This window comes from Anopheles coluzzii, chromosome 2 (genome assembly GCF_943734685.1).
Source record: "Anopheles coluzzii chromosome 2, AcolN3, whole genome shotgun sequence".
Classification (NCBI taxonomy): Eukaryota; Metazoa; Arthropoda; class Insecta; order Diptera; family Culicidae; genus Anopheles; species Anopheles coluzzii.
The window spans coordinates 17,987,793-18,010,028 of NC_064670.1; the positions used below are offsets into that span (position 1 = coordinate 17,987,793).

The 22,236-nt window shown below is 52.8% G+C and overlaps 3 protein-coding genes across 9 annotated transcripts; 1 reads left to right on the forward strand and 2 right to left on the reverse strand.

The window, feature by feature from the left end:
* Positions 1–1,761: 1,761 nt before the first annotated feature.
* On the reverse strand, positions 1,762–4,128 carry LOC125906469 (probable splicing factor, arginine/serine-rich 7). Its single transcript, XM_049605264.1, has 2 exons — positions 3,993–4,128; positions 1,762–3,899 (listed from the first exon to the last, which is right to left on the reverse strand). The coding sequence occupies exon 2, from the start codon at positions 3,846–3,848 to the stop codon at positions 2,136–2,138; it is 1,713 nt and encodes a 570-aa protein (XP_049461221.1). The 5' UTR covers positions 3,849–3,899; positions 3,993–4,128; the 3' UTR covers positions 1,762–2,135.
* A 323-nt stretch (positions 4,129–4,451) lies between these two features.
* Positions 4,452–10,029, forward strand: LOC120949119 (probable protein phosphatase 2C T23F11.1). Of its 7 annotated transcripts, none has more exons than XM_040366147.2 (3): positions 4,452–4,611; positions 5,307–5,712; positions 6,415–10,029. In XM_040366147.2, the coding sequence occupies exon 3, from the start codon at positions 6,478–6,480 to the stop codon at positions 7,837–7,839; it is 1,362 nt and encodes a 453-aa protein (XP_040222081.2). In that variant the 5' UTR covers positions 4,452–4,611; positions 5,307–5,712; positions 6,415–6,477; the 3' UTR covers positions 7,840–10,029. The 7 variants fall into 7 exon arrangements, with proteins under 7 accessions (XP_040222081.2, XP_040222086.2, XP_049461226.1 ...); XM_040366152.2 differs by lacking the exon at positions 4,452–4,611 and adding an exon at positions 4,624–4,734; XM_049605269.1 differs by lacking the exon at positions 4,452–4,611 and adding an exon at positions 4,744–4,850.
* LOC120949118 (hemicentin-1-like) lies at positions 9,931–21,382 on the reverse strand. The gene is made up of 9 exons (XM_040366143.2): positions 18,744–21,382; positions 17,701–17,816; positions 17,055–17,621; positions 15,998–16,965; positions 15,748–15,922; positions 14,292–15,291; positions 13,600–13,730; positions 12,322–13,539; positions 9,931–12,258 (listed from the first exon to the last, which is right to left on the reverse strand). Exons 1-9 carry the CDS (start codon positions 20,972–20,974, stop codon positions 10,274–10,276), a joined length of 8,391 nt encoding a protein of 2,796 aa, XP_040222077.2. The 5' UTR covers positions 20,975–21,382; the 3' UTR covers positions 9,931–10,273.
* Between the last annotated feature and the right edge of the window lie 854 nt (positions 21,383–22,236).

The window sequence follows — 22,236 nt, forward strand, 5'->3', positions numbered from 1 at the left end:
CGCTCCTGTGTGTGGGGTGTGTGAAAACAAGCCGATTTCAAGCTTGGTATTTCATCCGAAAATACCAACTTCCCTCGCTTCGTGGCATAAATTTGTTCCCAGCTTCAAAAAAGAAACCACACCATCCCTGCCGTACTGCGCTGCATGCGTATTCGATGCTGGTGGTGGTGGTGGTGGTGGTGCTGCTGCTCATGATGATACATTGGAGGGTGAACGAGCCTGTTTGCTCTTTGTTTTCCTGCCCTCTCGCTCCGGTCTGCGCGCAGAAGAAAAGAGATGAAACGAAAACAATCCGCTTGTGCTTGAGGGTGCTTGGATTTGCCCGTGCGCAGAGCAGCATGCAGGCAGTGAAAAGCAGTGTGCGTGTGTATCTGTGTGTGGGTAAGTGTGAACATCGGAAGGGATGGTTGGCTGGCGGGCGGGAGGGGTATTGCGTATCAATGTTTTACGGTGATGTTGATGGGGCTTTGTTTACTTCCTCTTCTTCTTCTTCTTCTTCTTCTTCTTTTTTGCTTTCTTTTTATGAACGACGTCATCATGCTGATGATGTACAAATTAATATGAATCATTAAAACGAAAACATACACACCCAAAGTTGGTCGTTTGACCTATACAGGCAAATTTGTGAACTTTAAGGGATGATTCTTCAAGGGGATGAAAGGTATTTGGCAAGTGCCACGTCATTGCATCAGCTGATGAAGAACACAACACAGAGGACTATATCTCTCTCTATTTCTCTCCTTCTTTCTCTTGCCATCACGCTGCCCTATCCATAGCATATGCGAGCGTGTGTGAGTAAGTGACGATGAGGGTTCGTATCGAGTATGCTGGGCATGCTGCGATGGTAATGCTGATTCCACACAAACCCGTTTTTCGTCGTATCGTGTTCCGGTTCTGTTTGCATGGAATAGAGTAATTTTAATCTCTCGATGTTTCTTCCAATGCCCAACCAGCGAGAGTTGCCCAACCCAGACACACAGAAGAAGAGCCATTTTACTGTCCAACTGTTCCTCCAAATGTTATCAATCCAAGCGTAATGCGACCGTGTGCCCCTACTAATGCGAAATAGCGCACATTATGAATAGGTTCCTTTGACCTAAATAACATTTCAAGCAAGCAATATTTTCGCTAGATCGCTCATATGTTTTAGTTTTCAGAAATTTAAAGTATTTTGCAAGCTATGAACTGATAAAAGCGACCAAATACAGTTAAAATAAAACAAATATTAGGAAAAGAAAGACATGCCATGTAGAAACATAAAATAGTCGGTAAATGCAATGAATTTTTTGATCCCGTAATGCATCCAACAACCATCAGCTGCAAGGTGGAAACAAAACATCAACAATCCCCTATGCAACCACAAAGGGTTGCCCATCACCGTAGTGTTGGTGTGTGTGTGTGTGCGTATCCCAACGTGTGTGATAGAGAACGCACTGCATCGGGTAGAAAAGGAAGAAACACGAGAATAACAAAAATAAAGCAAATCTGGCAACAGGGCACATCCGAGGTTCAATGGTTTTATCTCCTGTGAGGAATGAAGGGATGAACATAGCATAGGAACATTATAAGAGGCGAATGAGGCCAATTTGGTCAAAGTATAAAAATACACAAACACATTTAAAAAAAATAGGAACATTAAGATGCCATTATCACATATTTATACCTTATGCTTTTTTTCTTTAGAGACTGGGAATGTACCTTAATGTAAGCGTTTTTTTATTTTTCTTTCATTTGTCATCAAGTGAACGCAGCGACACGCTCTTATGTTAGGATCATTAGACTCAAGAGAGATTTATTTGAAAATATTTGACAAATCGTACGTATGATGTCACCTCACGAAAGCTGCGGTACATCGGTACTAATACAATAAACTAATCCTGGACAAACACAATGCACAATATGTCGGCGGACACAGTCATAGGAAAGGAAAGTAGTAAGAGAAAGGATAGAATACGCAACACCGATCGAAAGTGTTCTCGCGCGTTGCTGGAGCAGTGTATCATTGTTGGATGGTTTTAAAAAATATAAAAAACGTAAATGTAAATTGCCCTCGGCACGACAACGTACATCCAGCTCTCGCATATTCTTGGCGTACCGTGGATGCCCGTCCCTGCACCTAAATGAACCGTGTCCCATTACGGAGAGTTGGAAATGTCCATGTTGTCGGATTTCTCCGTTGTCGGGCTGGCGGTTTTCTCCCGCGGTGTCGTTGGAGCGACCGGTGCCGCGACTGCGCCACCGGAAGAAGACGACGACGAGGAGGAGCTGGAACCACCGCCACCATCACCGCCTCCGCCGCCTGTACCGGAAGCTTGGGTTGGCGACGAGACCGACTGCTTGCCGGTGCTGCCCGCATCATCCTCCACACCGACCACGCTTCCACCTGCATCCATGCGCTCCTCCGCGTCGTAATCGCGGCTGACCGTTTCTTCCAGGATCTTTTTCAACCTCTTGTCCGACGGGGTGCGGCTGCGACGCTTGGACGATGATTTCGTGACCACCTCCTTGGTACGACTTGCCCGACTCCGGGACGTCGAACGCTTGGCGCTCGCCGAACGGGAACGCGAGCGGCGGCGCCGTTCCTCCTTGTTGCGATGGGACTTCTTGCGGTCGCGGCTACGATCGCGACGCTCACGCGAACGGGACCGCTTCTTCGAGCGCGAACGCGACCGACGAATGCGCGACGTACGCTCGCGCGAACGCGTGCGGCTGCGGCGGCGGGAGCGGGAACGTTTGCGGCGGTCCCGGGAGCGCGAACGCTTCGAGCGCGACCGCGATCGCTTGCTGCGCGAGGGCGAACGTTTCGACTTCGAGCGCGAGCGCTTGCTCCGCGACGGGGACCGCCGGGAGCGGGAACGCTTCGAGCGGCTGCGGGAGCGCTTCCGCGACCGGGACCGTTTGCTGCGCGACTTGGAGCGTTTGCGCGAACGGGACCGGGTGCGGCGTTCCTTCGAGCGGGACCGCGAACGGGACCGGCGCCGGCTGGCACTCTTGTCCTTCGGGTATATGGCGACCACCGGGTCCATGCTCGATATCTGGTGATGGGCCTCCTTCACGATCGTCATCGCTTCCTCGATTTCCTTCTGGGCCGCCTCGTTGCTCTTCGCCTCCGGCTTCACGATCGGCTGCGTCGAATGGTGCACATTCAGCCGGTAGCCCCGGAACTCGGTGCCGTGCATCTTGAGCGCGTTGATGATGTTGCGCTGGTCGCAAAACTCGAGCAGCGCCAGCTTGCTGCGCTCGTTCTCCGCGTACCGGGCGTACTTGATCTCGCCCGCCGGCTTGAAGTGGTCCATCAGCTCCTCCAGCCGCCAGTCCGAGCGCACGTCCAGAATGAGTATGGTGCGGCGCGTTTCCTCGATCTTTTTCGCGTCGAAGTTCACTGGCAGCGGCGGATACTCGGGCAGTCCGTTCTCTTCCAGCTTCGGGTCGATCGTCTTTACCACCTGGTTCGGTATCATGCCGTCGATGCGGTTCACCACCTCCGGCGGCAGCTTGGACGGCACGTTGAAGCTGTGCAGCCCCGGCACGAGCGTCCCGTTGGCGGCCATCTCGAGCGCCTTGTACTCGTCGGGAATGACGCCGTTCGCGACCGGAATCACGATGACGGCCCGATCGATGAACACCGTGTTGGTTAGGTGCTGGGCGACCGCTACGCAGCTGCTCTCGAAGTACTTCACGTAGCAGATGCGCGACACCACCGGGCAGGACACATCCCGTATGGTCGGGTAGAGGCGAATCTCGTCAATTTTCCCCACCGTCCCGAGGAACGTTTGCATCTGATCCTTGGTGGCCTGCGGGGCAATGTTGGTGATTTGCACCACCTTCGTACCTGAGCCGCCGGCCATTACGGTCGAACGAAACCGCGTCGCTAGGACGCGCTCTTTCGTACCGACTTTCTGCGAAAGGCAACGATTGGGGAGGGAAAACTTTACTACCATCGCATGAAAAGGGTTATAGTTAACACTATGCAGCAGGGTTAGAGTACTTACATGGAAGATTAACAGCAGAAAATAAGTATTTTTGTGGATTCCGGACTCTTCCCAAACGTGAAAATTTTCTGACAAGCTGTGTAGTGATGGTCACCTGCGTCGAGAGCGGACAGCTCCATCGTGCGTGTGTGCAAAGTGAGTGAAAGCTATCCGCTCCGGAAGCATGTGGAACAGTTTGCAGAACTGCAAGATTATTTAATTTGAATTCTTTGTTCGATTTTCTCACTTTTAATATTGCAGAGGTAACGAAAAAAGGCTTTTTAATTAGAATCTATTTGATGATGCGTAAAATGTTTTTTCTTTATTTTCTTCTGATTTTGAAATCCCTGCAATTCGGATTGCTTGTATTTCCAAGACGCCATTTGTCAAACTGGGCGAAATGACAGTACCTCTCTTGCAAGCGATTTGGTAAACAGAGTGAAAAAAAAACACTTCCCTCAACGATCTACGAAGGCAAGTAATGTCGGAAAAAGGTCTCTCGGTTTGCAGCACTACATAACAAAAACAACCCTTACAGAATCGGCCAACAGTCTGCCAAGATAACAGGCGTGATAATCAATCGAAAAAAAGGATTATTGTGCGAGTGGAAACGCTGTCGTATGTGTGTGCGTGTGTATGTGTAAGTACGGTTGCTGTGAAAAGGTCGAACTTTGCAGGTTTCCTGTTGATTCACCGCAACTTCGTGGGACTCGCTGCTGATAAGAGTTGTGGATGTGGATAGTCCCGTACTTTTATCACCTGTGTCCCGATGGTTTCGTTTCTGTGAAAACTTTCACGCAATATTTTCCCATTAAATTGTTGCGATTAGCTGCCCGCTAGCAGTGGTGGTGGTCATTGGCATGCTGATGCGCTTTGCGTGTATGTTTATTTGTAATCGCAGCAGGCCTGTGTGCGATAGACCGCAGCAATCGCTCATGCCCAGAGCACCGAAATAGCATCTTCGTAACACCGCCGTGAGGAGTGTGTTTGTGTTGGTCGGTTGGCGTTATCAGTTCTTCGTTCAGTCGTGCCAATCGCAGGTTGTTGCAGTGGTTTGATTGAGGATTGAATTATCGTTGCCATTAAACGAACGATCCGGCGAACCCGCTGGCTCAATGGGGGGAAAGTGCTCTGTTGATACCCTCAAGGAACACAAGAAAACAGTAGCGTTAGCGTTACAAACACAAAAACAAGAAACAAAAAATAAACAATCACCAACACCGGTTACGAAAAAGTGGACCGATTTGTTAACATTCATTAGCAATATTGCACTGTTGTTTTAACATGTTATTGATGGTACTCATCTTGCTTTTTCTTTCTTTCCTTTTCAAACAGAATCTTAACGAAGGGGTAGCTTAACCCAACACAACTGCAGTGCACTACATCATCGGCAACAACTCTAGTTTGTACTACTACCATCGACATCGTCACGGTCAATCTTCATCATCGGCGGACATAATCGTACGTGCATCACGTGTTTACATTAGCACAACCCAGACAAGAGAGAGAGAAAAAAAAACAACCCTTGAAGCAGGATCATATCTCTGATTTGGAATGCAACGAACTCACATACGTTGATGATTGATTATCTGTCGTCGTCGTCTACCTGTCCAAAGCCTTCAGTCTGACAAAGAAACTTGCAGCCACGCAGCTTTCTGTGGCGGTTTTCCCCGTACGCCGTTGTCGCCATCGGTTGACCCCGTGTACAAATTGTGCACAAGAGTATAGGAGAGCTTTTTGGGTGAGTATTTTTAGTTGCAAGCCAAACCAAAAAAGAAAAAATAGGAAGAATAATACCAATCACGCCAATGTTTGGCAATGGCAGCCGGCGACAATTTTCCGATCGAAGCCGATGATGCGTTGCGTATTGCCGCGAACGGTGGGTTGTTTTGTATGCGCTTATAGCAAGAGGGAAAGGTGTGTGTGTGTGTTGTTTGCGTGTTACAACATTAATGATGGCTTTAAACAGGACGTAAAACAGCAGATTGTTTTGTGTTTTGCACAGGCACGGGAGTATGTTTGCACTTGCTGTTGTGCTATATTATCAACCAAACCGAGCGACATCATTGAGCAGTAATTGCGTGAGCTAATTAAGCTAATAAGACGAGTATGCAAAAACTTGCATCAAGACAGTGGAAGAAGTGGCCGCTCATGCGACAAACGATTAGCACGCCTGGCCGTTCGCTTCCTTTATCTCGCTTAGTCACACGAATAGATTACGTTTATCTGCGTAACGGTGTGCTTATCGATTCATTTACTTCGATCGGATTCTTTGTTTGATTGTGGAAAAAAAGTATCTAAAAGTGGCGGTTTTCGTGCAGCTATTCCTCCGGGAACAGTACCAATTTGCGATTTCACTCCACTTGTCCACAGTTTGCTGCAAAGAAAATAAAATTACAACACTTAACTAACGCAACATTTTGTTTTCCAATGTTTGTTTCAGGCGTTGAAAAGGAATATTTAACTCAAGTTTGACAACCACACAAACACCCCCCACAGTACCAACATGGGACAGTCACTGTCGGAGCCGGAAACCTCCAAGCAGTCGGCATTTTGCCAGAACGACTACTACAAGGTCGGCTCGAGCTGCATGCAGGGCTGGCGGATGCACATGGAGGACTCGCACACGCACATACTCTCCCTGCCCGACGATCCCGGGACGTCCTTCTTTGCCGTGTACGACGGGCACGGGGGCGCCAAGGTGGCCGAGTACGCGGGCAAGCATCTGCACAAGTACGTAACCCGCCGGCCAGAGTACGGGAACGACGTGAAGCATGCGCTGCAGCAGGGATTTCTCGACCTGGACGAAGCGATGCTGAACAACGAAGCGCTGCGCGAACAGATGTCCGGCTCGACGGCGGTGGTCGTGCTGATCAAGGACAACCGGCTGTACTGCGCAAATGCGGGCGATTCGCGTGCGATCGCCTGCGTCGACGGGCGGCTGGATGTGCTGTCGTTCGACCACAAACCGACGAACGAAAAGGAGCGGGAGCGGATAAGCAGCGCGGGCGGATACGTAGAGTACAACCGGGTCAATGGCTACCTGGCCCTGTCGCGTGCGCTCGGCGACTTTGGGCTGAAGCGCAACAAGCAGATCGAGGCGAAGGAGCAGATGGTGACCGCGTACCCGGACGTGGAGGAGCGGGAGGTGTCGGAGGGCTGGGACTTTCTGGTGATTGCTTGCGACGGCATCTGGGACGTGCTGTCCAGCCAGGCGGTGCTCGAGTTCGTGCAGGAGGAAATTGCTCAAGGCATCTATCCGCAGCAGATCTGCGAGAATCTGATGATGCGCTGCCTGGCGCCCGACTGCCAGATGGGCGGCATCGGGGGCGACAACATGACGGTGATTGTGGTGTGCTTTCTGCACGGCCAGCCATACGAGGAGCTGGTCAATCGGTGCAAGGAAGCGGTCTCTAAGCGACAGGAGCAGCGGAGGAAGCGCCGCAGCCATTCGAACCGATCGCACGAAGGGCCGGTAGGGGAGGAGGATCCGGAGCACCAGCAGGACACGCCCAGAAGCCACAGCTCGGCCACGCTAGCGTCGGAGGAAGGGACGAGCCCCCGGCGGGGAAAGCCAGGCAATGGCCGGCTGGAGGATGATTCGTCCGGCAGCGAAAGTGAACGGTCGGAGGATGTGCACACGCCTGCGCTGGTAGTGGAGCCGCCCGGTGCCAGTGAGAATGGGAGTGATGGGGCGGCGCGGGACGACGCACCCAGCAATGGTGGCGAACTACCGGCGCCGGTGAAGCCGTCGTCGTCATCCTCCGCACCCGAAAAAGCGCGCGACACAAAGAACAAACAGACGGACCAATCGGACAGTAATAACGAAAGTGCAGAAGAAAGCAGCGAAGAGATGGATCTGAAGTAGGCTGCGACAGCTGCGAGTTGAGTGTGTGTGTGTGGGAGAGTGAGCTGTATGCAGCGCTAACCGTGAAGCACGCTGAAGCCGCCGTGAACGGGATGTGAACTTATTTGCGTTGTATTCAGTTTTAACACACACACACACGGGAGTGTCCGGATTTTTCATAGTGGTGGTAACATTTTCTCTTCGTACATCTTGCGTTAATGCGTAATGTAACCAAAAAAGGAAAAAACTCGGTGTTGTTTTTTTTGGTTCCGCGTGAAAGTACGACTCCCGACCGTAGTAATGCGACTATGTTGAGTCTAGTTTTAATGGTGTTAGTTTAAACTATTTTATATCCCACTGAACACTGTTTTAGAGGGACACAGAGAGACAAAGAGAGAGAGAGATAAAGGAACGAAGACGTTGGAAAACTCTTGTCATAGGGATACAAATACTAGCAGTCTGTAGGTTTCGGTTTTAATTCTGCTACCTTTACTTCGGTGAACTTTTTACTTTTACAATTTTACCGTTTAGAAACAGCGCTTTACTGTTTTGTTTTTAATGGTCTGTAATCTGCAAAAGACGATCATTGTTTTTCGTACTGCATTCTTAGAAAAGGTTCGTTCAGTTCAGTTTTAGGCAAATTTGATCTAGCTTTCGATTTCGTTCGAAACGACTATAGAACAAACGTTGGAGCGATATTAGTGCAAAATGGAGATTATACATTAACTACGCTTACAAAAAATCAAACAATGTAACAAGAAACTAAAACCCAGGATCAAATTATGGGCGTGTTGCGAAGGGAAATAGGCACGCACGTGACGGCGCAGGGACGGGCCCGGGCGGTCTATTTAAGACAGGTCTATCCTACAAAACAGGTCCCCCCAGTCCCTCCTTTGCGTTAAACTACCAAAGTGGTGCGCGCAGCAGTAGCGTTGATAATATAGCTTGATAACTCTGATACGCTTTTTTTAGTCAAACATACAAAACTATACTGAGCGAAGCACTAAATCATCCTAGCATCATCCTTGCCTTTCTAACCATATTCGAGGGCCGGTAGGCAGACTAACTAAACGACTAATCTAGAGAGAGGGAGAGAGAGAGGGAGAAACACATGTTATAAGTTACTGTGGCTACACAATCGCTCATGGCCACTACTATTGCACTGAGTTTGCTGGTACGCGATCATCCGCCAGCCAGTTATAAGCCGGGGCTTGGCTGTTCCTGTACATAGGCTAAACGTGTGTGCGTGTTTTTTTTTTTGTACAAAACAGAAAACCCTACAAACAAACCAACTTTTCTAAAGCAACTAATGTAGCGTCTAAGCGACAGCAACAACAGCTCTAACTGAAACCACAGCAGTGTACTCTACTGCACCATCCTGCAGGTCCTGCCTTTCCGTGGACCGTCAGTCGGGGATGGGAACTAGGTTAGGAACTTACGTACCAGTGCTTCCACGCGGCTCTGTCTAGCAAAACGTGACCGTACAGACACACACACAGACACACACACACAGACACAGACACAAACATACATACACACTCCGGGATGAGCAGGTGTGTCCCGAAAGATTTCTCGTTTCGCGACAAACGATACTACATTGACGACAGTGTGCTATTCCGTTGTTCTTCTGGCCTAAAGAGGACGCCGTCGATCTCAAACCAAAGAAGACTCGACAGGGAGCAACAAAACCAAACGAAACTAGTAGAACCATACCCATCGGGGGCCACGGAGAATTGTGGGAGGGGGTAAGATCCTCACTGTACTCCTCTCCCGTTATCTCCAACCTCGATACCGCGTGTAAGTGCTGCCACGGTGCAACGGTCCACTTTGGCAAAGTGGGCGGCAAAAGGGGCAGAAAGTATATCATTAATCGATTCGATGGGATGAAGTGCATACGAACTGACGGTAACAGCATCGACACACACACACACACAGTTCTACATTGTACACAACTCTATCCTAAACTCGTCGATGGGATAAATATATATCTATTTATATTTTCTATTGCAAAGTCAAAGCTGGTAGCAAAACAAAAAAGACAATGAGTGCGTGTGTGAGACAGAGGAGGAGGAGAGGAGCGCAGGCAAGAAATTGGTCCGTTGGTCCGAAATGTAAGGGGTTAGTGTAGTCTGACCAGTTTTATTATCCAGTTGATTTGCACTGTGAAACGGAAACGGATCCTAAAATACATTTCATATGCTAAAACTGTGATTGTTGCCACTTTTTTCTTATTAGTTGCGTTATTTAGACATACGGTTCGTTACGTGTATTAAAAAGGCAAGGTGTGGTCTCTGCAATACACCTTGGATTTTTCCGCTTTTTACCACTTTTCTAACCCTCTTTTCGGAAGTGTTCTACCTCTACAATGCTAAACTATTAGGTGTTTCTTGCAAAATAAACACAGAAATGATAATGAGTTTAAATTAATGCTCTGTTGCGCTGTGTGGTGCCGCCCTCAATCAAACCAGTACACGTACACAACAAAATGATGCACAAACTCTAACCGTCGCCACCGGGTCGTTCTGGCCACCAGGTTCAGCTTGTACAGTGTGCCACGCTTCAGCTTCCCGTTCGCGTACAGCCGCACCGCGCCCGTCGTTTTGCGCATCGTTTCCAGCGCGAACACATGCGCGTACCGGCGGTCGCGCAAAGCGAAGCGCGTCTCGTACCCGTACGCCTGGTGGGCGACCGGCACCGAAACGACGGCCAGCGACTGTCGCGCGCTGTGCCGATCGAGCGTGATGATGAGATGCGAAATCGTCTGCCCAACGGTGGCCCCATCCCGGCAGCCCGTCCGACCGCCCCCGTGGTGCGTACAGTTGAGCAGGCAGCTCTCCTCGCCCCCGCCCAGCTCGTACTCGGGCGGACAGTCGGTGTGCACGCAGATAAATCCACCGCGCGTGTTGATGCAGGAGAAGCTTTCCCCACACTCGTCCGCCTGCAGGGCGCACTCGTCCACGTCCTGGCAGCGACCGGCGTCTCCGTCCCACCGGTACCCATCCGGGCAGCGGGGCATCACCAACGCACGGGCCGACGGTTCGTTTCGCTTCCGCTTGATGGTGCACGTTTTGCCATCGCTGGCCAGGAGATACCGCTCGGGGCAGTAGCATTCGTAGCTGCCGACCGTGTTGCGACAAAAGTGCGAACATTCGTGCACCGCCTCGCGACACTCGTTAACGTCGACGCACTGCACGTCCTGCAGGATGGTACCGTCGTGCTGGTCCGCCGTTTCGTACAGCACCGCCCGGTAGCCTGCGTGGCAGTCGCACTCGTAGCTGCCGACCGTGTTCAGGCAGCGCTGGCCCTGGCCTCCGCACAGCCCTTCGAGACACTCGTCTACATCGGTGCAGCCACCGTGCGTGGCGTTGTACGCGAACCCGTCCGTGCAGTCGATGATGGTGGTGGTGCTGGTTGCCGGCTGGCCAAAGTTGAGCTTAAAGTCGGTCGTATCGTTCGACAGCCGTACCGAGTTCACCATCGACACCGTGATGCTGAGCGTGGCGGACAGCTCCTCCGGCTGGTCCACGTACTCGACCGGGCGCGCCTCGGCGAACTGCAGGCTCGGCACCACCTTAAAGTCCTGCTCCGGCAGCTCTTCGTCCTCGTACTCGTACTCGGGCTCGTAATCGTTCGATTGACCACCGTACGGTTGCGGCGCCCGGTTCGTATCGTACGTCAGCAGGGGCGTCAGTTTTCTCTTCGTATTCCTCGTGCGCAGCAGCGCATCGTTCCGGCACTGCTTGGTGCTGCACTGGGCGATCTCAACGTTCTGGCCGACGCACGGCTTTCCGCCCGCCTTCGGTTCCGGGTTGTTGCAGTACCGCCTGCGCTTCTTGATGCCCTTGCCGCACGATTTGTTGCACGGCGACCAGCGCTCCCATTCGGACCAGCCACCGTCCACGTGGCATTCCTGCACCTTGCACGCTTTCACCTCACTTTCCGCCCCGTCGCACGGGAGCCCACCGTGGCGCGGGACCGGATTGGAGCAGCTGCGCATGCGCAAGCTACGCCCGAATCCGCACGGTTCGCTACAGCCGGTCCAGCTGGACCAAGCCGTCCAGCCACCGTCGATCGGGCAGTACTTGACGTGGCACGGTTCCTCTTCGTACGCTTCGCCGACGCACTGCTTGCCGCCGAGCGAGGGTGCGGGTTTGTCGCATGCACGGCTACGATGGCGTATCGACCGGACGCCACTAAACTCGGACACACAGGACAGCGAACAGTTGCTCCAGCCGGTCCACTCGCCCCAGCCACCGTTCACCGGGCAGGGCAGCAGTTCGCACGCCTTCAGCTCCACGTTCTCGCCGACACAGTTGAACCGTTCGCCGTGGGCAGGCGACCCGTTCACCAGCAGGCAGATGCGGGACCGGAACTGGGTGCCGCTGCCACAGGTAGCGCTGCACGCCGACCAGGCTCCCCAGGGCGACCAGCTTACGGGAACTGGGGGAATAAAGCCATTACCATTTACCAGTGAAGTAAGGAGGGAAGATTCGAAAAGCTTACCATCGATCGTCACATGGAACTCGCGGCTGATCTGTCCGAGCGCATTGCTCGCCACACACTGATAGGTTCCGGCGTCCGTCAGCTTCGCGGCCAGCAGCCGCAACGTTTGCCCATTAACCCCAAAGAACAAACCCTCGTCATGTTTACCCAGCTGCTGGCCATCCTTCACCCAAGTGACGGACGCTTCCGGCGAACCGTTCGTTTCACACGTCAAATCCAAGCTGTGGTGCAGCGAGACGCGCTGCTCGTACTCGTACCCGGCCGCCTTCCACGTCGGTGCCGCCTGCACCACCAGATGGAACAGCTTCTGGGCCGAACCGGCCGTATTGTTCACGAAGCACGAGTACGTCACGGTGGCACGCACGTCGTACAGCTCGACGATTGGTTCGCGCGTCGCCAGCATCACGTTGGCCCGCTCGTCCAGATAGTCCACCTGCATCCAGTGCACCGCCGGCACCGGATGGCCGAGGCTCGTGCAGTCTAGCGTTACGTTCTCGCCCGCCAGCAGCGACAGTTCCTCCTGGTCCGGCTGATCCGCGGACAGGTTGCTCTCCCCGTACAGCACACTGTTGATGATCGAGGGCGGCACCAGCACTTCCAGCTCGAACAGCAGTTCCGTCTTGCCGACGGCGTTCTCGCCGTAGCACAGGTACGAACCGGCGTCCCGCAGCTGTACGGCGGGCAGGAACAGGGTGCTGGCCCCATGCTTCAACCGATTGCCGTTGCGATACCAGCCGATCGCCGGCTTCGGTGTACCCTCGATCGGACAGAACAGAAACAGTGGCAGCCCTTCCAGCAGGCGAATGGTCGTGTCGAGCGATTTCAGCCGCTCGACCTGCACGTACGGTGGGACGGTCACGTCCAGCCGGGCAACGCGCTCGTCGAACCCGATCGCATTCTGCGCCAGGCACAGGTACTTGCCCCGGTCGAGCAGTGTCGCCTTCGGTTGGCGTAGGGAGAACCGAATTTCAAACGGTGCGCTGCGTACCGCGTGGAAGCTGTACAGCTGGAGGCTTTTGTAGAAACTGTTCTTCACGCGATACTGTCGATCGAGCTCCATCGATGGTGCGTCGAGATCGGCGGTCGAGGCGAGCACCTCGCCCCGATGGATGATGCTCAGGACGGGGATGGGATTGCCGATCGCTTCACAGTCCAGCTCGATGCTGCTGCCCGCGAGGAGCGATTGATTGGACGCGAACAGCGTTATTTGTGCAGGTTCTGTGGAAGAAATGGAGTGAAACGATTGTTCGGGACTGGGCATGAGGGGAGGATACGCACGATAGACAAGCACTTTGAAGGATTTCTTGTTCTGGCCAAAAATGTTTTCCACCTCACAGTGGTACGTTCCCGTGTCCTGGGGTTGGATGTTGACGAACTCCAGCACCGTGTCGAACTCCTCGAGGGCCATACTATCGGTAAAGAGGATGAAAAAGGTAACTATTATGAGTGATATGTCTTGAATTCGGTCGTCTTCTGAGTCTGGAATTCTTCAGATGTTGTTCCCTCTTCTCCAAAATTCTTCTATTTGATCCCCGCAGAGCATCGGATGCTGCATCCGTCATGATCCGAGATCCCTGGTGATGTTGCCTGATGTCATGGTTGTTCCAGACCTTAGACCTGCATGTCTAAAGGAACCCGAGGTCTTGGTCTGGAACTCTTCATATCCGGTTCTATCTTCTCCAAAATTCTGCTATTCGATTCCCTCAGAGCACCGTAATGATCCGAGATATCTGGTGATGTTGCCTGATGTCATGGTTGTTCCAGACCTTAGACCTGGATTTCTAAAGGAACCCGAGGTCGAAAGACTACCGTAATGTCGTCGGAGGACCTAAAGACAAGGTACGCCAGGCCCAGTCCAACGGCTCTAGCAACCAACCCTCCAAACTCAACTTGCGTGTCAAGTGTCCCTCAACTCTAGTTTTAGTCCCGTACATAAAACATCGTGCTTTGGAGCTCCCAAGCATACGTACTCCTCTTTCAACCACTGGTAGGAAGCGGATGGATTCGATTGCATCTCACAATCTAGCTGCAGATCCTCGCCGACGTACACCTCGATCGACTGGACTCGTTCGTCGTAGAACAGGGGCGCAGTCATCACGTCCAACCGGTACACCTGCGTCGATTTTCCCAGCTCATTCTCTGCCACGCACGTGTACAGATCGCTATGGTGCAGCGCCACGTTCGGAATGGTCAGGTTGGCCGTCTGCGACACTAGCTGTGTCGTATCCGCACTGCCCCGGTTCCAGTGGATGGACGGTTCGGGCGAACCGCTTGCCTGACAGAGCAGCTGTAACGTTTCGCCGGAGAGTAGATTCACCTCCACCGCACTGCCGAGCGGAAGTCCGTCCGGATTCCACGATCTGTCCAAATCGTCCACCGCCCCACCATACTCATCGCTCAGCTCGTCCGGATGCGTCCGGTGGATGGTGGGTGGTGTCAGGACGCCCACCACAAACGACTGTCGCTCGGTGCCGGCCCGATTCGCCACCACGCAGGTGTAGGTGCCCTGGTGCCGTGCACGAATACGATCGATGATGAGCAGGTTCTCCTTCAGCCTCACGTCTGTCAGATCAAAGTGCTCCTCCAGGGCGCGTTCGTTCAGCTGCCACAAGAGGCTGTTGAAGTTTTCGAACGGACACACCAGTACCAGCGGCTCGTCGGTGCGTACCTTGAGCGGGGTTAGACTGTCGGTGTGATTCATCCCGCTGATTCGTTGCGGTGGACGTAGCACACTGACGAACATGCTGTGTCGATCCGTGCCTTCGGAGCTTTCTAGTTGGCAAGTAAACGTGCCGGTGGAAGCATTGCCGTGCGCAAGGTAAAGCGTTGGTTCGTGCAACACGGCCGTCCCGTTGAACAGCCAAACGGCGGTCGGAGGTGGACTGCCGGTACCGGAACACTCGAACTGGGTCGTTTCATTCGGCAGCAGGGTTACGTATGACGGTAGCGTTGAAGTTACCTTTGGCGCATCTGTGAACAGGGTAAGAAAACAATCCAAGTTACCATTGGTCTCGGTGAGAACGGTGCAAGAATTGGTAGCACTCGTAGCAATCATAGCAATCGTGTGAAGATCTCTACACAACACGCAGGTTGTCTTTGTGTGTCGGAAGTTCCATCAGATACACTCGAAACCATGAAGCTGCCGACGTTCTACCAGCAGGATCTTTGGGACCGTGAACGCATCAAAGCGGAGCGTGTATCGCGAGAACGGTTCGAGGAGTCGATGAAACAGTACAACCAGCAGTGCTGCTGCCGCCAGAAACCGGCCTGGCGTCCACCGGATGGATGGCCCGAACGTCCGAAACAGTCCAGCGCCGAGATCGGTCGGTTTGTGGGGTCTCCGCTCGAGAAGTTGTTGCTATCAGTGCCCCGCACGCCCTACTTTAGCTCCCTGCCAACGCGATAGGTGCGCGAGCGCGAACTTACCTCGCACGGTTACGTAGTGGATCTTTTGCACCGCACCATGCTCGTTCTCCAGCACACAGCTGTAGACTCCTGTTTGGGCGTAGGAAATGTTCGATATTTGAAGTCCCTCCTCGGACACCTTCAAATTGGAAGCTGACACAAGCAGTGTGTCGTTAAATTTCCAGTATACCGTTGGCTGAAAGCAATAAAATTAGGAGAGTAAACTGTGATGTTGCGCAGACTTTAAACCAAAGCCTACTGTGGTGCTTACTTCAGGAATGCCCCATCCGTTGCATTCGAGCAGTACGTTCTGGTTGGCACCGAACTGTAGCGATATATCCAGCGGACCCTTCACTTCTGGAGGTCCGTACGTCTCCACCGTGAAGGTTTGCTCCGCCGTACCGTACTCATTCGTTCCAGTGCATCGGTATAGGCCCGCAGTTTCATACGTCACTTGTAGCGTTTGCTGACTTTGGTCCGGATGTTCACTGAAGCTACCCTCAGGTTCCCACCGTACACTGGGTTGTGGTATGCCACCGATCGTACAATCCAGTGTCACCGTTTCGCCCACTTTTGCTACCAACTTCTGTGCGGATGATGACGCAGTAGGTGCTGCTCCCACCAAAAGCTCCACAGTGGAGGACACACGGCCAAGCGGATTGCTTGCAATGCATTCGTAGCTACCCTGCACCGTCTCACCGAACGGTTGCTGGAAGAGAATGGTTTTGTTATCGTTTTCAAACTGCAACTGCGCCGTTTCGGTGACCAGTGCCCCATTGCGAAGCCACTGCACGGTAGGCTCCGGTAGTCCCTCCACCTCACAGCTCAGCGAGTGGATCCGACTGCCCGGTTCCCGGTGATGCCGACTGCCAGGCACGATCTTGAGCTCATCGAGCAGCATTGTGTCCACGACCGGTGGTGCCATCATGTGCAGCTGCAGGATCATTGCCTCGGCACCGTGGCGGTTGGAAAAGATGCACGTATAGCTGGCCACGTTGTGCGGCCGGAAGCCGTCGATCGTCAGCCGATAGTGGACGGCGTTTCGTGACTGATCGTTGTCCAGCACGACCCGCACGTTGTCGATCGTTTCCTCCGGGCTGCTCTCGAAGGTGCCCTGCTGGCTGGTCCAGATGTAGTCCGTCAGCGGCTGGCACAGCTCGCAGACGCAGTCGAGTGTGATCGTGGCACCGGGCGCTACGTAGATCGTCGACTCTGTGGGTTTTTTGATGACCGGTGGTGCTAGAGAGCAATGCATTCAAGCATTAGTTTAAGGAGAAATATTTGGAACTAAAAATTCTACAAAAAAGTTTGTAAATCCTTCATCTTACCATTCGCTGCACCCTCCAGAACAAACGTTTGCTTAGCAAAACCGTAACTATTTCGGGCCTCGCATACATACAATCCCTCCTGCGCGGGAGTCATAAGAAACCGGATCGTCCTGTTTGTGTTGGAGATGGCCGATTCGTACACCTGCGGTTCACCGGTTTGATCCAGCGTCTGGTAGTACCACTGGTAGTCCGGCAGAGGCATCGAATCGACGGCACATTCCAGCTCAACTTCCGTGCCGTACTCACGCAGCAGTGCCACACTCGGGACGGCCACTCGGGGTGCATACTCGACCACCACTGTGCTCGGCTCGCTGGACACTCGCTGCCCGTTAATGTCCGCATAGCAGGTGTAATTGCCGGTGTGCTGTTTGTCAATATCTGTCAGCTCGAGATACGATCGTCCACTTGCCATCGGCAGGGGCTTCCAGTTGTGCGTCCAGTGTAGTTTTGCCCCACCTTCCGTGTGGTGGTGCTCCAGGAAGCATCGCAGCGCAATGAAGGGTTCACCTTCGACGGCTAGCGTGTGCTTGGGAAGCAGACGCATGGTGGGCTTTTGCAGTGAAGTCACTGTACATAGGCGTTAAGCACGGGATTAGTGACTGAGCTGAGTGGCGAACACTTCTACGACAGACCTGTGTGTACTCACCTCGAACCACAACCGTTTTCCGGTCCTCGCCGATGTTGTTTTTGGCGTAGCAGGTATAGTTACCAGCATCCGCGATGGACACGTTCGATAGCAGCAGGGACAGGATATTCGACTGTCTGCAATGGTAAGGGAAATTAGTTGGTTATTCTCCTAGTAGCTCAATAGAAAGAGCTGGGAGGTTAAGAGAGGTGAGATTCAGATAAATCCAGAAGGTGGAACCAAAGGGATGTTGAAATCAAAGCGATCATATTTACTATAGAAATAAACACAAATTCTCAGCGAATCGTTATGGGTAATATCAGAATGGTGGATACGAAAGTCTATAGAGAAGACGACGAACAGGTAGGTCCCGTGGGAGAGAATAGCTTCAGAATAGCCATGGCACAGTTGAGGCATGTATTCGTCCCCGTTCAATCTTTTCTAATGTCTTCACATTGCCATGATTTATGAATGGGTCCTCCTACTTCTTCTTCTTCTTCTTCTATGGAACAACAATCGTAGTCGGTCAAGGCCTGCGCCTGTACCTTGGCTTGGCTTTCTGCGTCTTATTCCCCGTAGCAGGATAGTCACAGTCCTAAGGTCCGATCCATTCGGGACTTGAGCCCATGATGGGCATGTTGTAATGTCGTACAAGTTGACGACTGTACCACCAGACCGGGTCTTACTAGCATGCATCAAATTGGAAAGAACTCACACGCAGTAGATCATCTGATAAATGATCTCGATTAATCTGAGTAATCTGATCTTCTCTGAAGCTATGAATCCAATTGGAGAATGCTGCAGTTTGGGAGTGTCTGAGAGTTTGGACAGTATTTTTGAGAGTGATCGACGATCTAACGCAGCAGATACTGGGAGGAATATTTTAATGCTTCCTGATAAGAGATGAATATACAATACAAGAAATGATGTTCATCTTGAGACCGTTGGCATGACAAAGCGAAGTGTTTAAAGGCTACTACCAAACCACGCATCCCGAGGTGTCATGCAAACACCACCCCAATTAGGTGATCTTTAATCATTTCCGCTCAAAGGTACACACTTACTCAAATTGCCTTTCCACCAACTGCTTGCTGTCGCCCTGCACCCATGCTGCCATCGCCGGGAACGGCGACTGTATCCGACAGTCGAGCATAATCGTGTCGCCTTCCAGGAGGTCCATCGCCTGCGCAAACCCAACGCTCACTTCTGGCGGTGTCTGATCGATCGCTTGCATCGCCGTGGAAAGCAGCCGCTGAAGCGTTTGCCCGTTCGCATTCTCCCCATTCAGCGTCAGCTTGAACTGTTGCCGCGGCACATCGAACGCGTCGGTGCGGTAGAGCGCTCCCGTCCCGGGCACCAGCTTCAGCGGAAGCGTAAAGTTAAACTTGGCCCCACCGGGAGCGCCCACGTTGTGGGACGCGATCGTGACGGAGGCAAGGCGCGAGATTAGCTGCGCATCGGTCGGTTCGATCGCGAGATAGTTCGCCCGATTCAGGACGGGCTGGTGCGACAGGCTGACCGTGTCCTGCGGTTCGAGCAGCGCAAAGCCAAACCGAAACTGCACCTCGCTCAGCCCGGACAGTCGCACCGAGTGGGACGAGTCGGAGCCGGCCTTAATGTTCCACCGGCCCGGTGCCGGGTCGGCCACGTTCACAACCCGCACGTTGTCGAGGTTCAGTACGTCCCGCGTGCCACCGTACGGCGCTTGCTGCGGGTCGAGGATTTCGATCGTCGGCTTCACGCCCGCCACACTCACACTGAACTCTCGCAGCGTGCTGTCCACGTTCAGGGCGATCGCGTGCTCGCGCGCGTTCGGCGAATCGATCGCCTGCAGCGGCACGTGGTCGACGTCCATCGTGGTGCGTATCGCGAGCAGCACTTCCTCGATCTGGTCCTTGCGCAGATCGAACACCTGCCCGTTGCTGGCGGCCGCAATGCTGTTCATCACCTGGTAGCCGGGCGTCCCCTTCCCGTCGCAAAACCCGGTCAGCAGGAACGTGATCGGCGTTTGCTTCCTCTGCACCAGCTGCAGCACGCGCTGATCGAGCCGGAAGTCTTTCGCCGTCGCGTCGGTAAACACGTACACGAACGAGTCGGGCATCGCGACTTCGATCGCACTGGCAATCGCCTCCAGGGCGGCCTCGGGACAGTCGCCACCGCCAATGATCTGCAGACTGTCCAGCGCGTTCAGCAGCTCGTCCACGTTGCGTGTCACCAGGCGGGGGCCCACGTGCGGATCGCGGAACGGCACGAACACGTAGTTGTAGATCGGGTTGCTGTCGCGCTGCGTAATTTCGGCGATGATGCGCCGGGCCGCATCCCGCAGCTGCTGCAGATCGTCCAGCATGGAGCCGGTCGCGTCGAACACGATCACCAAACTGCGCTGCCCCTCCTTCGGCGGAAGCAGCGACTCGCGCCGCGTGGCCAACGTTCGGTTCAGTTCCGGCAGCAGGACGTTCGACAGCATGCGTCCCCCATCCGCCAGCAGAGACGCGGGGGCTGCCACGCGGTTCCGGTTCAGCTCGTCGTCTTCCTCCTCGGCGATGGCCGGAAGCGGTTGATAGTACTTCCTTCGATCCATGGGCTGCGTGAGCATGCTTCTGAGCTGCTCCTTGATCGTGGCCGGATCGTTCGGGTCCGTGTCGTTGGGCGCGTTGGGCGCGAGCCCCAGCCCCAGCAGATCCATCATCTCACGCGACTCGGGCCGCCGGCGCAGAATGCTCACTATCTCCTTATCAAACAGCATTGGGTCGTCAGCCTGCGGGAGCGAATCCCTAGCGTCGCCACTGCCATCGTCGTCACCTACGTCATCGTTGCTGTTGACGAGGTCTGGATCGAGCGGTGCGTGCGACGCTTCGTCATCGGCCGCCTCCTCGGCCCAGCCACTATCGGGAACGGTGTCGGGCGGCCGGTACCCATCGACCTTTGGCGGGGCGCTTCCATCGAGCGTGAGCAACTGATCGCGTTCATCCGGTACCAGTATCGCACTATCAATAAGCTGTCCACTGTCATGGCTGATATCACTGATTAGCCCACCACCGTCAGCCGCTTCGCCGTCGTCCGGAAGCGGCGACTGATCGCCGCGCAGTGCCGCCGGTTCTAGCGCGTACCCACCCTGGCGCTCCTCCTCCTCCTCCCCATGGACGTTTGTTTTGATTTCGTGTAGTTTTCGTTTCAGCAAGCGATCCCACAGTTCATCGTTATCAAGCTCGTGCTGTGTTTTGCCAGCGGCAATTGCACAGCCGCCCAGCAGGATCGCAAGAATAAAGGTCCCGTTTTGCATGGTAAGTTTCATTACATCGAACAATTACGGCACTGTTTGGCGCTGGCGGAGAAATAAAAAAAAGACACACGGCCTAGAAGTTGCACTTTCCACAGCACATTTCTGCACTGAGCGATCGTGAACGAGAACGCCGATTGATGGAGCTGGAGTTCGCGCGAGGCTTTTGCAGTGACCGGATACCGCCCGCCGGATGCGCTGTAAAGACACCGCGCGGATCACTTTGGGGCGGGCCTTTGTTGGAATAGCTTCCCGTTCTAGAATGCACCACTGTAATCACTGTTCAACAGACACACTCCGGGCGGAAGGAACACAGCTCTGTCCGTTCAGCCTGTCCGATCAGCCGAGCAAACGGTACGTGCGCACTGGCTCGCGGCAACCGAAGAAGTGATTCGAATTACACCGATCGCGCACCGATCACGCTGGCGAGTAATCTACATTCTATTGTACAACCGAAGGGATGGATGGAGTTACAGTGTGTGTGTGTGAAAGAGTGTCGGGGAGGTGGGCAAGTTTGTGTACACTTTTACGAAGATTGTTTACTGTTTTTTTTTGTAGAATGTGATAAATTGAAAATGATTTTTTCAACCTTTTTTCAATTTTTTTAGCAGATTTATTTTTGTGAGGCGTGGTTATTCAATAGTTGTTAAACTGTTTAAAAATATTTTTTATTTATATTTCATCATTCCTCGCTGATGCATGCACACATTTTTTATTGAGAAGAAAATAAGCATGAAAAATGCATTTTTTCAATTATTCAAGAAAACCGTTAACACGATATTCTCCTTAGTACGAGCAGCGCCATCTAGCGATGAGTAATGCAACTATTTCAAACAAAGCCTTTTCTCTTCACGCTGACACAATTCGAATGCTTTGTCTCGATATTTTCTCGTTTTCTCGTTCTCACTCACTATTTATAATGCTTTTCACTTTTCACTGATTAATACATAAATTTACTTTCGAAATTCAAAATACCCATATAACAATTTTCACCACAAATTCACCTCAAAACCTCTTGATTTCAGCAAAACAAGAGGTTTGGTGAATATGACGTCATATACAAACGGCGGTTTGCGAAAAAAGGGGGTGGGGCCACGGCCGTGCGTGGCTTGTACCTGTATCCGCTCTGTTCGCTATGTATTTGTATTTATGTGTGTATTGTGCACAGCTGTTCTTGGTGCGTTGTGGCTTTTAATCTGAGGGCGGATCTTCGTTTCTCTCGCACGTTTTTTTTCGCTGCGTTTCTTTGCTGTGATTGAAGAGAATATTGGAGGAAG